This window comes from Lipotes vexillifer, unplaced genomic scaffold (genome assembly GCF_000442215.2).
Source record: "Lipotes vexillifer unplaced genomic scaffold, Lipotes_vexillifer_v1.1 scaffold302, whole genome shotgun sequence".
Classification (NCBI taxonomy): Eukaryota; Metazoa; Chordata; class Mammalia; order Artiodactyla; family Lipotidae; genus Lipotes; species Lipotes vexillifer.
In genome coordinates, this window is record NW_006798913.1 from 2,466,058 (window position 1) to 2,481,097 (window position 15,040).

The 15,040-nt window shown below is 32.9% G+C and overlaps 1 protein-coding gene across 1 annotated transcript in view; it reads left to right on the forward strand.

Moving 5' to 3' along the window:
• Positions 1 to 15,040, forward strand: part of COL21A1 (collagen type XXI alpha 1 chain) — a 129,885-nt gene that overhangs the window by 56,082 nt on the left and 58,763 nt on the right. The window contains exons 12-15 of the mRNA XM_007471192.1: positions 5,145 to 5,198; positions 6,037 to 6,088; positions 6,667 to 6,722; positions 6,847 to 6,900. Coding sequence (XP_007471254.1) covers positions 5,145 to 5,198; positions 6,037 to 6,088; positions 6,667 to 6,722; positions 6,847 to 6,900 — 216 coding nt within the window. The remainder of the gene's footprint in view (positions 1 to 5,144; positions 5,199 to 6,036; positions 6,089 to 6,666; positions 6,723 to 6,846; positions 6,901 to 15,040) is intronic.

The window sequence follows — 15,040 nt, forward strand, 5'->3', positions numbered from 1 at the left end:
GAAAAAAAAACTCTCTCAAGGGAGGAGGGATAGTTCTCTGTAGATTGTAGATCATCAAACTTTTAAACTGCAAAATCTTTGCAGTGAAAGTCTTTGCGGCATGTAGTCCCATATATATGTATGAATTATATGCTGTGCTACTGAATAAAGGATTATGTGCATTGAAAACACAGACACACTGAGAAATTTTGAAAGAGTGAGATTTTTAAAATATTAGTTTTCATATTCTCTTGCTACTCAAATAAATAATCTTGATGTAACTTTGGAGACTGAGACTCTAGATCAACCTGTGAGATTGGCAGGCTCATCAAAGGCTTGTTATCAGTCAGGAAGCTTCGAGGTAACCTGGGGAAAATGGAACCAACTTACTGCAAATCTTGGATTCTCTTTTATTCTAATCTCTTGTAAACTCAGTGGGAATCAAGAGTGTGACTCCTCAAAGTAATTTTTTTATTGGAATTTTCTTGGAGGACTCAAGAGTGTTTACTATATTTTAGAAAATGAAAGTATTTGCATATTCAGTAAATTATCATTAATCACAAGCGAGACATCAGCTAGGATAGAGTAGGTTATGTTGCAATAACACACAAATGCCAAATGCCAATGCCTTAAAACAAAAAAGGTTTATTGCTCATCAAACTGCACACTTATTAGCAGACTCAGGCTAACAAAAGTTTCACCCTCTAGGTTTTAACTAATTACAGTAGCAGGTCCCTAGAGAATCAAAGAGTGGCTCATAAACCACTTCCATTCATCTTTAATTAGCTAGAGCAAATTTTGTAAACCACACCAACTTCAAGAGTCAGGAAAGCGTGATTCCCTCCGCCTCCCCATATGCTTAGAAGTAGAGAGAATCTGAATATTGATAAATAATAATCATGTCTACTAAGACGAAATAAGAATGCATCAAGAATGGATTTTTTTTCAAAGAGATTGGTGTCTAATAAAGCACAGAACATATACAAAGTAACTATTTTAAGAGAGTAAATGTTAAGTGCCAAAGATGAGAGTTGAATAAAACTCTAGGAGTTGAGAGGAAAGTTGAAAATTCAAAAAGGCTTCATGAAAGAAATTGTAAACCGAAGGTTAAACATAGATACAGACTTATAGGGGCTGTTCTTACCCGATTTAAGAAACCTCTAACTTAGGGAGGCTGTGGTTCCTTACTGTACTCTGTGTGTGTGTGTGTGTGTGTGTGTGTGTGTGCGTGTGCGTGTGCGTGTGCGCACATGTGCGTGTGTGTGTGTGTATTATCAACAAGACTGTATGAACATCTTTGTATGTATTTCTCAGTAACTTTTTCTGAGTATATCCATAGGAAAATTTCCCAGAAGTGGAACTGATTAGAGAACCAAAGGGTTAAATTCATAATTAAATTTTGAGGCAAATTGCCTATTTACCTTCCAGAAAGTGTGTACTCCCCCAACAAGTGTGTGAAATATCTTTCTTCACACCCTTATCAGCACTGAATTTCATTAAATTTCTGATTTTCATCAGTATATGTTAAAAATGGAACTGGTTTGATTTGCAATCCTTTATTAGTGAATAAGGTATAAAGTACCTGTCATATGATTTTTGGAAATATTGTTACTTCTCTGTAATTTGCTTTTTATTTATATCCTTTATTTTTTCCTACTGGCTGTTCATCTTTTTAAAAATTGATTTTTATGTGCATGTCATAAATTGTGTGAAAGTATTTTTTTCTGGCTTATGTGTTTTGATTTGGGTTTTCGAATTTTAGACCTACAGAAATTTTAACTATTTATATATATATATATATATATAAGTTTTACTTCTTTTCTCCTATGTTTGTATCTGTATAGAAAGGTTCAACATTCTAACATTTTGAATATAATTCCTCCTGCTTTGAGTTTTGGAATTTTTATTATTTTAATCTTAAAATTTTTGATATTTGGAGTAAAGTTAGATGAGTATTCATATTTTCCCCTTTCTTCTCCTAAAAGGATAGCCAGTTGCTAAACAGTATTTTTGAAATTTCACTTTTTTCCTCATTTATTTGAAAAACCATCATTATCACTAAACTTCCATTCTCATTTGGGTCTGCTGTTTTTGGCTTTCCCTTCTGTTCCATTTACCTGTCTAGTCTTCTCCACTGCCAAACAGTTTTAATTATTGTCACTTCATAATATGATTTAATACTGGCAGGCCTAGTCCTTCCTCATTATTCTTTATGATCAAAATTTTCCTGGCTATTCTTACATGTTTATTTTTGCAGATAAAGCTCAGTATCTTTTCTTCAAATTTTTTTGGGAATTCCTATTTATGTTTTAATTAGGATTCCTTTGAATTTATGGATTAGTTTTAGAAGCACTGACATAATTTCAATACTGAATTTTCCTATTCAAGATTATGATTTATCTTTCTTTTTATTTCAAACTTAAAACTCAATGGAACAATATTAAAATTTTATTTTTTATTGGTTCTCAATATTACCTAAGTTTATATGTAGGAATTTTTATCTCTTTTGGTCCTGTTATAAGTGGAACTTTTACTTTAATCTATTTTTATATTGGTTATTGTTTATACATATAAAAACTATTTTGTATATTAATTTTTAAGACAGCAATTAACTGATTTCTCATACTAATTATTTCAGGGGTATTAGGTATGTTGGCATATTAGACATGTAATCATAAATAAAGATAACTTGTTTTCTTCCTTCTAGGCTTTACCTCTCTTATTTTTATATTTTGTCTAAACTCATAGGCTAGTCAAAACTGGCTAGAAAAACATTAAAAATAGTGGGCAACATTGTTTTTAAATTTCAAACAGTCACAATCTCTTAGTCCAGGTTTGTGGCTCTTTTGGAAGAATAATTCTCTCAACAGCAAAATACATATTTGTAATTTTGTATCTTTGACTTTAGATTCCAGCCAGTAACATCATCCACAGTCCTGTTTTAGTCATGGCCCTTTCTACATTAATTAATTAGTTATTAATAATTAATAATTTCTTTTTCTTGAGCCACTATGTCCATCTTCAGAGAATGTTTTGGACCCACCTTAACTGATTTAGAGAATTTGAGAATGGTGTTTATGGCCACACTCTTGATTGGTCCTTCCCAGAGGCTGAGTTTCGACTGAACTTCTTTTAAAGGCCTTCTCCAGTTTCATTATTTACCTGTCAGAGATGAGAAAAAAAAGGTGTATCCTCCCAATCCCAGTATTTGGGGACTTGGTCTATGCCTTCTAACTATGACTTGCAAACTGGCCGATTCTTTTCTGAGCTCATCTTTTTTATAGTTACCTTGTCAAATACAGCCAACACTAATTGATTCATGATACCAACATTCTTTTTTTCTCAGTTCTTTAGCTATGTTTATTGGATGCATTATTTGCCTTTGCAGTTTATTAAAAGCAAAGTTTTTTTAAATCAATTGTTCACCACTGCATTCCATGAATCACTGTATTTCCAACCTCCAAAAATTATTTTTCACTGCCCACTACCTAGTCCCAAAGCCATTGCCAAATGTATTTTTTAATGTTATTGTTTGGCAGCCTCTTTTTTCCTAGTATACCAATTTTTATATTAATTAACTTAGGCTACATTTTACTGCAGTAACTGATGATCCAATGGCTCAATGGCCAACACAAGAGCATTTTTTTGTCTTTCATGTTACGTGCCTATTGTAGATAGATGTTGGCTAAAATTTACCACTTATTTGCTACCCATTACTTTTAAACCTTGGACACAACTTGACTGAGTATATTGTGTTTGGGTCACACTTTCTCATGTTTTGTATTTTGTAGGTATTTTCTTAGTATTCTCCAAGCATTTTGCTAAATTTCTCTGCCCCTCCCCCGTTTCATTGCTGTATGTTAACATGGATGCTGTGCCTTTTATTTTACTTAAAAATCTTGCTTATGACTATGTGGGTAGCTTTGTCCAGATTATATATTTTTTTGGTTCCAATGTGGGTTAATGCTCCTGGTCTTTTCAGTTCATCTGAGATGAGTTTATCTTATCTCCAGGAAAATAAGGTTTGAAGATGGTGTCTTCTATAAACTGTAGCCAGAGAAGGGAAGTCTTAGCTGGGACTTGGTTCATCCTTAAAGGGAATCCTGCTTTGCCCCTTTCTCCTGTACTTTTATTAAGTACTCATTGCCCAGCTAAGTTCCATCTTATCAAGGTGTATCTTAGTCTACCTGGCCTTCAGCTGCTCATCTCAATTCAGCCTGAGTTAGTGCAGGTGGTTTTCTCACCATTAATTTATTAGATAGTGCTGGAAACTGAAAATGGAGTAGTAATGTTGCCTTTGAAGGGTTCTATGCCTTGAATAACTGTGTCACTCTTTAAAATCTGTGGATAAATAACCCTCATTAAATTAAGATTTCTAAGAATTACATCCATCATAGATAACTGGTCACATCCTCTTCTCTCCCTACCAGACAAGCTAAGAAGATCATGAATTGTTTGTAGGTAATGTTTTAATTTGCCTAAATAAAAGTGAATTGACCCAAGTGCTGTGCCAGCCATTGGGCTTCTCTTAACTGTGTCTTGACAATTAAGATTTTTGAAGCTAAGGCAATAGCACCCAGTATGTCCCACAGAAATAAGTCTTAAAACAATGTCCACTAAATATCAAGCTGTTGTGATTTTCTCCATCTCTGTTCCTTTGGAGAGATGGCCTTTCCTCTTCATAAACTCATCTGGATAGATACCTACTATGAACAATTTCCTAAGATCAGCAATTGGAAGAAAATTCCACAGAATCCTAGAGTGTTTTGAGACCTTCAGCTCAGGGTTTGTCCTCACTGAGCTGGGACCTCAGAGGATGGCTCTCTCCACAGAGTCTTGGCACTTGATCATTTCTATTAACTCCTAGGCCTTGCCACTGTAAGAGCCTAAATATTTTTAGAATAGGTGGCTACTCTCTAAGGGTGGAGTCAGCATTGCTGATGAGATTCCCCTGGCCCCAAATACTTTCCTTCTCTGATTATAAATGAAACCCTGATATAAATGAGGATTGGTCTTTCATAGAGATAGGGTTTTAATGTAGATGTGCACTGAACAGTTTGCAGATTTATTTCCAATGAATTTTGACAAGAATGAGGTGGAAGAATATATGTTGACTTTTTTTAGACTGAAATGTGTTTTCTTTAATTAATTTGTTTTATTTTCAGGGTGACCGTGGACTTCCTGGTTTTCCTGGGCTTCGTGGAATGCCAGGATCAAAGGTTGAAGAAATCTGTTCTTCTTAAAATTAAGCAATGCCGTATTTTATTTCAAATTGAAAGTACTTTATGTTATAAATGGGTTATAAATAAGTGTTGATATATAAATTTAAGTATATTAAAGTAAATGACTGGGTTAAGATTAATAATCATAGTTTACATAAAGCTTTTACAAATTTCCTTTAAAATTTTCAGCCATAAATCTTTTTTTTTTTTTTTTTAATAATACACAATGTATTTATTTATTTATTTATGGCTGTGTTGGGTCTTCATTTCTGTGCATGGGCTTTCTCCAGTTGCGGCAAGCGGGGGTCACTCTTCATCGCGGTGCGCAGGCCTCTCACTATCGCGGCCTCTGTTGTTGCGGAGCACAGGCTCCAGACGCGCAGGCTCAGTAATTGTGGCTCACGGGCCCAGTTGCTCCATGGCATGTGGGATTTTCCCAGACCAGGGCTCGAACCTGTGTTGTCTGCATTGGCAGGCAGATTCTCAACCACTGCGCCACCAGGGAAGCCCCCATAAATCTTATAGTATTTAAAAATTGATGAGTAGTTTTCATTATATAGAAATTCTCTTAACTATAAACCTTTTACTATAAGGCACTGTTATAGTAACAAATGCCCTGATTTTTCCTTGCTTTTGGTTATAAAGCCTGGGAAATCGGACTTTTTTGAACAAACTTTAAATAATTTATTTCTATTTTATTTTGATGTGGGCATATTAAACTCTGTTGTTTATAATTGGAATTGTTTTTTCTTTAATATATAAGTGAAATATTAATTTTAGAGAAATTAAAATATTAATTTCTCTAAAATTCAGGATTTATTTTTTTATCTTTTAGGGTGAAATGGGTCCCAAAGGAGATAAAGGATCACCTGGATTTTATGGCAAAAAGGGAAGTATAGATCCCAAAACAAAGTATCCATATTGAATTTTCAATACAATGGAAATAGAAAATTTGAATTTCAGTCCCAGCCCACTGTTGTAGCAATTAGCTTTGTTCACCTTTCTCAGGGGATTTATTCAGAACAATGGAAAAATAACTGTTGACTGTTATGCATGGTATTCTATAAGAATACTTTGTGTTATTGAGCCTTCTGAACTTTAAAAATGTTTACAGAGAGATTCCTTGGAAGTGATAGCTGTTTAACAGTGTCCATTGAGAATCCTATTTTTTCACATTGAAGGAAATGTTTAGTCTCTTTATATTTAAGATGCTCATTGCTTTTTACTTTTGCCAAGTAGTGGTTTCTGTGTTTAGATGCTTGTAATTCTGCATCCATCTTATCCTCAATGTCATGTTGTGTCCTGGTAAAATAATGCTTTGCTGAAAGCTGCAGGGTCAATGCAAGCTGTGGTTCTATGAATTCTGTCACTCCATAAGGAAGTTAGCTTACTTTCCTATTTAAGTTCGAGTTGGAATTTTAAAGCCTTATTGTAAGGATTGTTTTTAAGTGTTTATTTTTAATACAGGGTGCAAAAGGTGAAAAGGGGAATGCTGGTTTTCCTGGCCTTCCTGGACGTGCTGTGAGTTTGACAGAAAAAGTTCTTAAGTATTTTACTTTAAATAAAATGTAACCTCTACTATCTTCTTTTAAAAAGAAAAATTAGCGCAAAAAATATATTAAAATACTTGTATTTATTTTTTCAGGGAGAACCAGGAAGACATGGAAAGGATGGATTAATGGGTAGCCCTGGTTACAAGGTATTTACAAAAAAAAAAAAAGATTTCTGTAACTTTTGAGAAAAATGTACAGATATTAGACTTTTTTAATGTATGACATTGGTATAAAATGAATGAACTAAAAGTTGTTTTAGTGTAATTTAAAAATGATTCTAAATTTATTTTGAGTCTATCATGAATTCTTCTGTGTTGGAAATAAAATCCCAGGATATTAGAAGGTTGAGTGTCTTTGATGAGCCATTCAGATGGATTTGTTTGGTGGATTAGAGGCAGAAGTACTTAGCTGTGTCTCCCAAGGGATTACATTCTTTTTCAGAGAGTAGGGACGGAACCCTTAACCCTAACAATTTCAACTTTAACCCTGACACCTTGTGTGGTGTGAATATGGGAGAATTAGAGCAAGAAGAACAGCAAAAGTGCCAAATACTCACCAGTCCTGAAAAAACTCAAAGGCACATGCCCTTACAGTGGTGGGTTAACATCATCTTATTCTTACATAAAGAAACTTTTTTGGGTCAATTATCAAATAGAAACAGGCTTTCTATAGTGTGGCTTATTAAATAAAAAGACATCAGGTAGGTATATGTATTCAAGTCAGTGTATCTAGAATGAGCCAACAATACACATCATTGTCCTATTGTACGTTGTTTTGTTTTTGTTTTTTTTGATCCCTAAGGAGAGAATTTGTGTAAATCCATCAACCACCGAGACCATTTGATCAAGCATTGGATTTAGAGATGTCATCATTTTTCCTAATGGTCAGCACTTTGAAGGCCAAACTTGCTCAGAAGTTCAGTCCAAATTTTCTTGGTCTATAGATGTTTTCTCTTCCTTTGGAAACATTGTCCATTTTTTCACTTAAAGGTTATGAAAGTTCTCCAAATATCAATGATTCCTTAAAGATTATAGATAGTACTTCCTGAATGTAAAATATGGGGGCCCATTTTCAAGAGCTTAGTCATGTGTTGTTGTCAATTATGTTTCACTGGTTTTGTATTTTATTTCCCATTTTTTTGTTGATTAAACAGATATTTATTGATATTTATTAGGTGCTGGACATATAGAAGAAAACAAAACTCTCATGGAGCTTATAATATAGTTTCTCTGTGTTAGAGAACACAGATTCTTCTCCTTACCTGCAGATTAGGGATTCATCTAATTTAATTTTTCTTTGTCTTCTGTTGTCAAAAGGCCCTGTGCCCCAAGAAATGAAATTATACTTTTTTGGGGGTGGTAGAGTTTAGAGAATAGAAGCGAGTTGGAGTTCCACCTCTCAATGACTTTTCCTAACTAGCTGTATGTCGTATGTCAAATTCTTTGACCTTCAGTTTTCTCCATTTCAAAAATGGAGTAAATGTTACCTACTTAGAATGGTATGGTAGAGACAGAGTAAGATAAAGGAATAAGTGTTCAATAAGGAATTCGTTTACTGCCTATTTTTTGATTTGAACATAGCCTTAAGGTGCCTTTTTGAACTTTTTTAAAAAAAACACTTTATTGAGGTATGATTGACATACAAAAACCTGTACATATTTAATGTAGGCAATTTGGTGAGTTTGTATGTAAGTATATGCAGTGAGCCATTACTGCAATCAATGCCATAAACATATCTGTCACCTCCAAAAATTTCCTTCCTCCCTCTTATTATTATTATATTAAAAAAAATAAATTTATTTATTTATTTATTTTTGGCTGCGTTGGGTCTTTGTTGCTGTGTGTGGGCTCTCTCTAGTTGCGTCGAGTGGGGGCTACTCTTCGTTGCAGTGCACTGGTTTCTCAATGCGGTAGCTTCTCTTGCTGTGGAGCATGGGCTCTAGGTGTGCAGGCTTCAGTAGTTGTGGCACGTGGGCTCAGTAGTTGTGGCTCGCAGGCTCTAGAGCGCAGGCTCAGCAGTTGTGGCACACGGGCTTAGTTGCTCTGCTGCATGTGGGATCTTCCCGGATCAGGGCTTGAACCCGTGTCCCCTATGTTGGCAGGCGGATTCTTAACCACTGTGCCACCAGGGAAGCCTTCTCCATGTCTTTTCATGACTTGATAGCTCATTTCTTCTTAGTACTGAATAATATTCTTGTCTGGATAGTCCACAGTTTATAATTCCTTTTTGGAATCTTTGGATAATGAATCATACCTAATTTTCTCTGACCGTATTAAAATCTATTTTCTTCCTCCCATCCAGATTTTTGTTTTGGAATTTTTCAGTCCTACAGAAAATTGAACCTAATAAATATATGAACATTTATTTCTATAATTTTTTTTGTTGAGCCACTGGAAAGTAAATGAGACACCGTGCATTTCTCTCCTAAACACTTTAGCTTATATCTCCTAAGAAAACTTTAATTCCATCATGATGCACAAGAGATTTAATATCAATACAATACTATTTTCTAATATGAGCCCATATTCAAATTTTTCTAATTGTTCAAAAATTCTTCTAAATAGCTATTTTTTCACCTGATACAATCAAGATTTGTGCACTGTATTTGGTTGTGTATTCGTCAAGGTTGCTCCAGAGAAACAAAACTAATAGGATGTGTGTATGTGTGTGTGTATTTACATTATTTATAATGTATTTGTCAATATATAAATGTATATTTATATACCATATATATCAAAATAAATATTTATATTTTCATGTGTGTATATATATATATATATATTTATATATAGAGGGGTAAGGGAGTGTTGGTGAGGGAAAGGGCAAGGGACAGGGAGGGATGGGGATTGATTAATTGATTCATTCATTCAAAGGAATTGTCTCATGCAATTTTGGGGACTCTGCTTTCTGTCACTATAGTTTTACCATTCTCACAATGTCAATTAAATATAATCATACTGTATTTAGTTGTATGGATATATGACAGTTGGTTTCTTCATCTTTCAGCTGATGAACATTTGAATTCCTATATTTGGCATTTATGAATAATGTTGATATGAATATTCTTGTGCACATCTGAGTTGAACAAGTTTTCATTTCTCTTGGGTTGATACCTAGTAGAATTGCTGGATTGTATGGTGAGTGTATGTATATTTAACTTCCTAAGAAGTTTCCTAACTGTTTTCCAAAGTGGTTTCATTCTTCTCTATTGCCATCAGCAACTCAAGAGAATTCCAGTTTTACCACATCCTGCCAACACTTAATATTTTGTATTTTAGCTATTGTAGTTGGTACATAATGGCATCTCATGTGGTTTCAGTTTGCATTTTTCTGATGACTGACAGTGTTGATATCTTTTTATGGGCTTGTTGGCCATTTGTATATCTTCTTTTGTGAAGTATCTATTCAAAACACTTGACCATTTTAAAAAACTTTGGGTGGTTTGTCTTCTTATTGATGAATTTTAAGAGTTCTTTGTATATTCTGGATATTGGTCCTTTATCAGATATGTATCTGTGAATACATACATCAGATATGTATCTGTGAATACATTGGTCGGGGGAATTATCTCCTGACCTTTGGATTGCCTTTCTTTCTTAATGGTGTCTTTTGATGGGAAGAAGTTTTTACTCCGGATGAAGTCTCACTTCTTAAAATATTTTTCGGTTCATGCCTTTTGTGTTCTATTTAATCTTTACCTAACTTAGGGGCAGAGATTTTCTCGTATCTTTTCTTCTAAAAGAAAATATTTTCAAATTTTCTAAATGCACATATAGAACATCATATTTTCTAAAACCGTATCATCTTAGCTTACAAATTTAGCTCTATGATCCATTTTGATGATTTTAATTTCTATGTATGGTGTGAGGTAAAAGTTAAGGTTCTTTTTTTTCCCTTTTGGAGACCTGGTTTTTCCAGCACAAATTATTGAAGAGACTATCATTTCCCATTGAATTACATGAGCATTTTTGCCAAGTATCAATTAATCAATATACGTGTGAACCTATTTTTGGACTCTTGATTTTGTTCTACTCATCTCTATCTCTATCGTTTTGTCAACAACACACTGTCTTGATTATCATAACTTTAAATTAAATCTGGGAATCAGTTAGTATAAGCATCTAAATTTGTTTTACTTTTTAAAATTGTAATAGTCTAGGTCGATATAAATTTCATATAAGCTTTAGTATCAGCTTGAAATTTTCTTACCAAAAACGCCTTCTGAAACTTGTTAAAGAAACTTTTTAGTTTGGAATACTTTTAGATTTACTGAAAAGTTGTAGATAAATAGTACAGAGACGTTTCCTTATACACCTTACCCAGTTTCTCCTGATGTTAATTTAATTTGTCAAAAGTAAGAAATCAATATTGTCAAATTGCTGTAAATGGAACTCCATACTTTATTTGGATTTCATCAGTTTTGCCTCTAATGCCCTTTTGCAGTTCCAGGATCCAATCCAGGATACACCACATCGCATTTTTTTTTGTCATGCCTCTAATCCATGATGATCAGTCTTTTCTTACTTTTTATGACTTTGATAGTTTTGCAGAGTGTTAGGTTTTCTGTAGAATGTCACTCAATTTGGGTTTGTCTGATTAGACTGGAATTATTTTGGGAGTGGCAGAGAAGGATAACACAAAGGTCAGTGCCCTTCTCATCATATTAGAGAGTAAATACTATCCATATGTCTGATCATTGGTATTTTAACCTTGGTCCCTTGGTTATGGTATTATCCATGTTCAGTTTACCCAAGAACAACGCGGGGGTCAGGGCCACTGACCCTCCCCACAGTTGAAAATCCTAGTATAATTTAAAGTTGGCCCACTGTATGTGTGGTTCCTCTGTATCCATGGATCCAAATCCGTGGATTTAACCAACCAGGGATCACGTGGTACTATACTATTTATTGTTGAAAAAAAAGCGCATATAAGTGGACCCCTGTAGTTCAAGCCTGTGTTGTTCAAGGGCCAAATATATTTGTCAGGTTTCTCCACTGTGAAGTTACTGCTTTTTCCTTTCCACATTCCATTTGGAAGCAAGTCCACAAATCCAGCCCCTATTCAGGATGGGGAAGTATCAACACAGCATATCATTCCACTTATGTTGGTTTTCTTTCATTTACCTCAGCAATGTTATGTGGTTTTCAGTGTACATGTCTTGTATGTCTTTTGTTAAATTAATACCCGAGTATTTTATTTTTTATACTCTTACGAATAGCTTATTTTTAATTTATTTTTGTTTGTTGCTAGCATATGAAAATACAATTTGTTTTGGCATATTGATCATATATCCTGCAATATTGCTAAATCTGTTTATCATTTCCTGCAACTTTCTTTGTAAATTCCTTAGGCTTTTCTGCATAGATGATCATACTGTCTGCAAATCAAGACAGTTTTCTTCTACTATACCAATTTATATTGATATGACTTTATTTTAATAGTTTTATTGCACTGACCCAGCTCTCCAATACAATATTGAGTAGAAGTGGTGAGAATGTACTTTCTTGCCTTGGTTTCTGACAAGGTGGAGAACGTTCAGTCTTTCAGCAGTGTTACTTGCTGGTTTTATATAGAAACCCTACATCAAGTTGAGGAAATTCCTTTCTATTACTATTCTCTTGAGCGTTTTTTCTCTTTTTAATTATGACTAGGTGTTGAAATTCATCAAAAACCTTGTTTACATTTATTGAGTTGATTATATTATTTTCCTCCCTTATTTCCTTAATATGATGTATAACATTGATTTTTGTATGTTATGTCAAACTTGCATTATTAGGATAAACCCCAATTGTTCATCTTATATTATTAATCTTACATATTGTTGGATTCAATTTGGAAATATTTTTTTAAAAGACTTTTGTGTCTATGTTCATGAGATATATGGTCAGTAGTTTTCTTGTGATATTTTTGTATGGCTTTGATATCAAAATAATACTGTCTTCTGTTTTCTGAAAGAGTTTTTATAGAATTGGTATCATTTCTTCCTTATATGGTACAATTCATTAGTGAAGCCATTTGGACCTGGGCTTTGTGGGTGTGAGGAAGATTTTAATTACTAATTCAATTCCATTGCTAAATATTGGTCTATTTAGAGTTTCTCTTTCTTCTCAATTAAATTTTGGTAATTTGTACCTTTCAAGGATATAGTCCATTTCATTCAATTTTCAAATTTGTTGCCATATTTTGTTTATAACGTTGCATTATTCTTGTCCTTTTGATGTAGGATTTGTAATGTCCTTTCATTCATGATATTATATATTTTGTAATAATGACTTGTTATTGGTAGTTACAGTTGAAGTCAAACACTACAGGGTTTTTCCTTCATCTGGGCCTGGTGCATTTTTGTTGAGTTTTTTCCTTGATAACTTCCTCTTATTTCTTACATGAAAATTTCTTGGCTTAAGCAATGATAATAAACTTCATATTCTTAGAAAATTAGCCATTCCATCCAGATTTTTCAAGTGATTTCTATCAAATTATGCAAATTCCTCTCATGATTTTTAAAAAGTTTTCTGTTTCAATGATTATTCTGTTGTTTCTTTGAATATTTATACTTTCCCTTTCTACTCTTTTTTGTGTGATTATGTAAGCTTTTGGTTTCTCTACTATGTTGTTTTTTATTTAAAGATCTAACATTGTAATTTAATTATTAACTTCATTGATATTTCCAGTTTTTTAAACTTGTTAATCTATATTCTTTCTTTTTTTCTTATATTTTTCTATATTTCATAATTGGGAATTAAATTTATTTATTATCATTCTTTCACTATTTTTTGCTCTTAGTATTTAAATTATAAATATTTTTCTGATCATTACTCCAGTTATACCCCCTTGATTTTAATGTGTAATGTTTCCATTAATATTATTTTTTAGAATTTTTGCAATTTTGGTTTTATGTTTGTTTTTCCAAGAGTTATTTAAAAGTTAAAAAAATGTTTTTTTTAGGCTGAGAAGCATTTAATTTTGATTCTGTTATCAATTTCTGGTCTTCGTACACTGCATCAAAGAATATTATTTGTATAATTTCTTCTTTTTTTTTTTGTATAATTTCTTCTTTATCGGATTTATTGAATTTTAGTCTTTGAACTATTATAACTATTATAACTATAACTATTATAACTATTATAACTATAATTTTAGTCTTTGAACTATAACTTAAAACTATCAGTTTTCAGGAGCGTTCCCTGTGCATATGAGAAGGTGAATCTCTATTTTGAGATGTGAAACTCAGTATCCATTCATTAGACCTATGTCACTGACTATCTTTTTGAGATCATCTATACACTTAATTTCTGGTTTGTTTGACGTGCTTTGGACAGAGTGTGGTTTGTTAGTGTCCCTCTTAATGCATTTCCATCTACTTCTCCTTCCATCTTCTGTTTCATGATGGTGGTTTTTATGTTGTTTGTTGCATAGTTATTTGCAACTGTTATAACTTCATTTTGAATTGTGGCTTTAGCATTATAAAATGTCATTTTTGTCTCCTTTAATAATTTTTAGCTTGAATTCTGCCTTATCTTTACCAGGATTGCATTCCTCCTTTCTGATTATTTGTATTGTTTGCAGAAACAATGCCCATCCTGCTGTTGTGTAGCTTTAAGCTTTTTGAATCACTTTGTTGTAGTTGTTTTTCTTCTATCAAGCATAGAATTGGTCTTTCCTTTCTAAAGCAATCTGAAATATTTTTATTATTGACTGATAGGATTGGTCTTATGTCTGCATAATGATTATGTTATAATTTTATTATACTTACTATGTGCATTATGCTGTATTTACTATACTTCTTAGTGTGATCTGTTATTTTTTCCTTTTATTTTCTTTGGGATTTAGGAAAATTCATATATTTTTCTCAATGGTCTTTTTTTTTCTTGCAGTTTTATTGAGATAATTGACACAGCACTAAGTTTCATATTGTGAGATGTTTACCACAATGTTTGGTGAACATGCATCAACTCATATAGATACAAAAATATAGAAAAAAATTTTTTTCTTGTGATGAGAACTCTTGATCTACTCTCAACAACTTTCAAATATACTATATAGCAGTGTTAACTACTAATGGTCTTTATACTAATACCTTTAGTAGTCTATAAAAAATATATTTTAGAGTTCCTTTATGCCCCCTTTGCCTTACTTAGGCATATATTATTTGTTTTGTTAACTTTAAATGATACCCTATCATCTATGTGGCAGTTAATCAATTTATTCTATTTTCTTCTTGATTGTTTAATCATACTTTTATTTTGCCAGATCATATAATATTTATAAACTATTTTTTCACTCTTT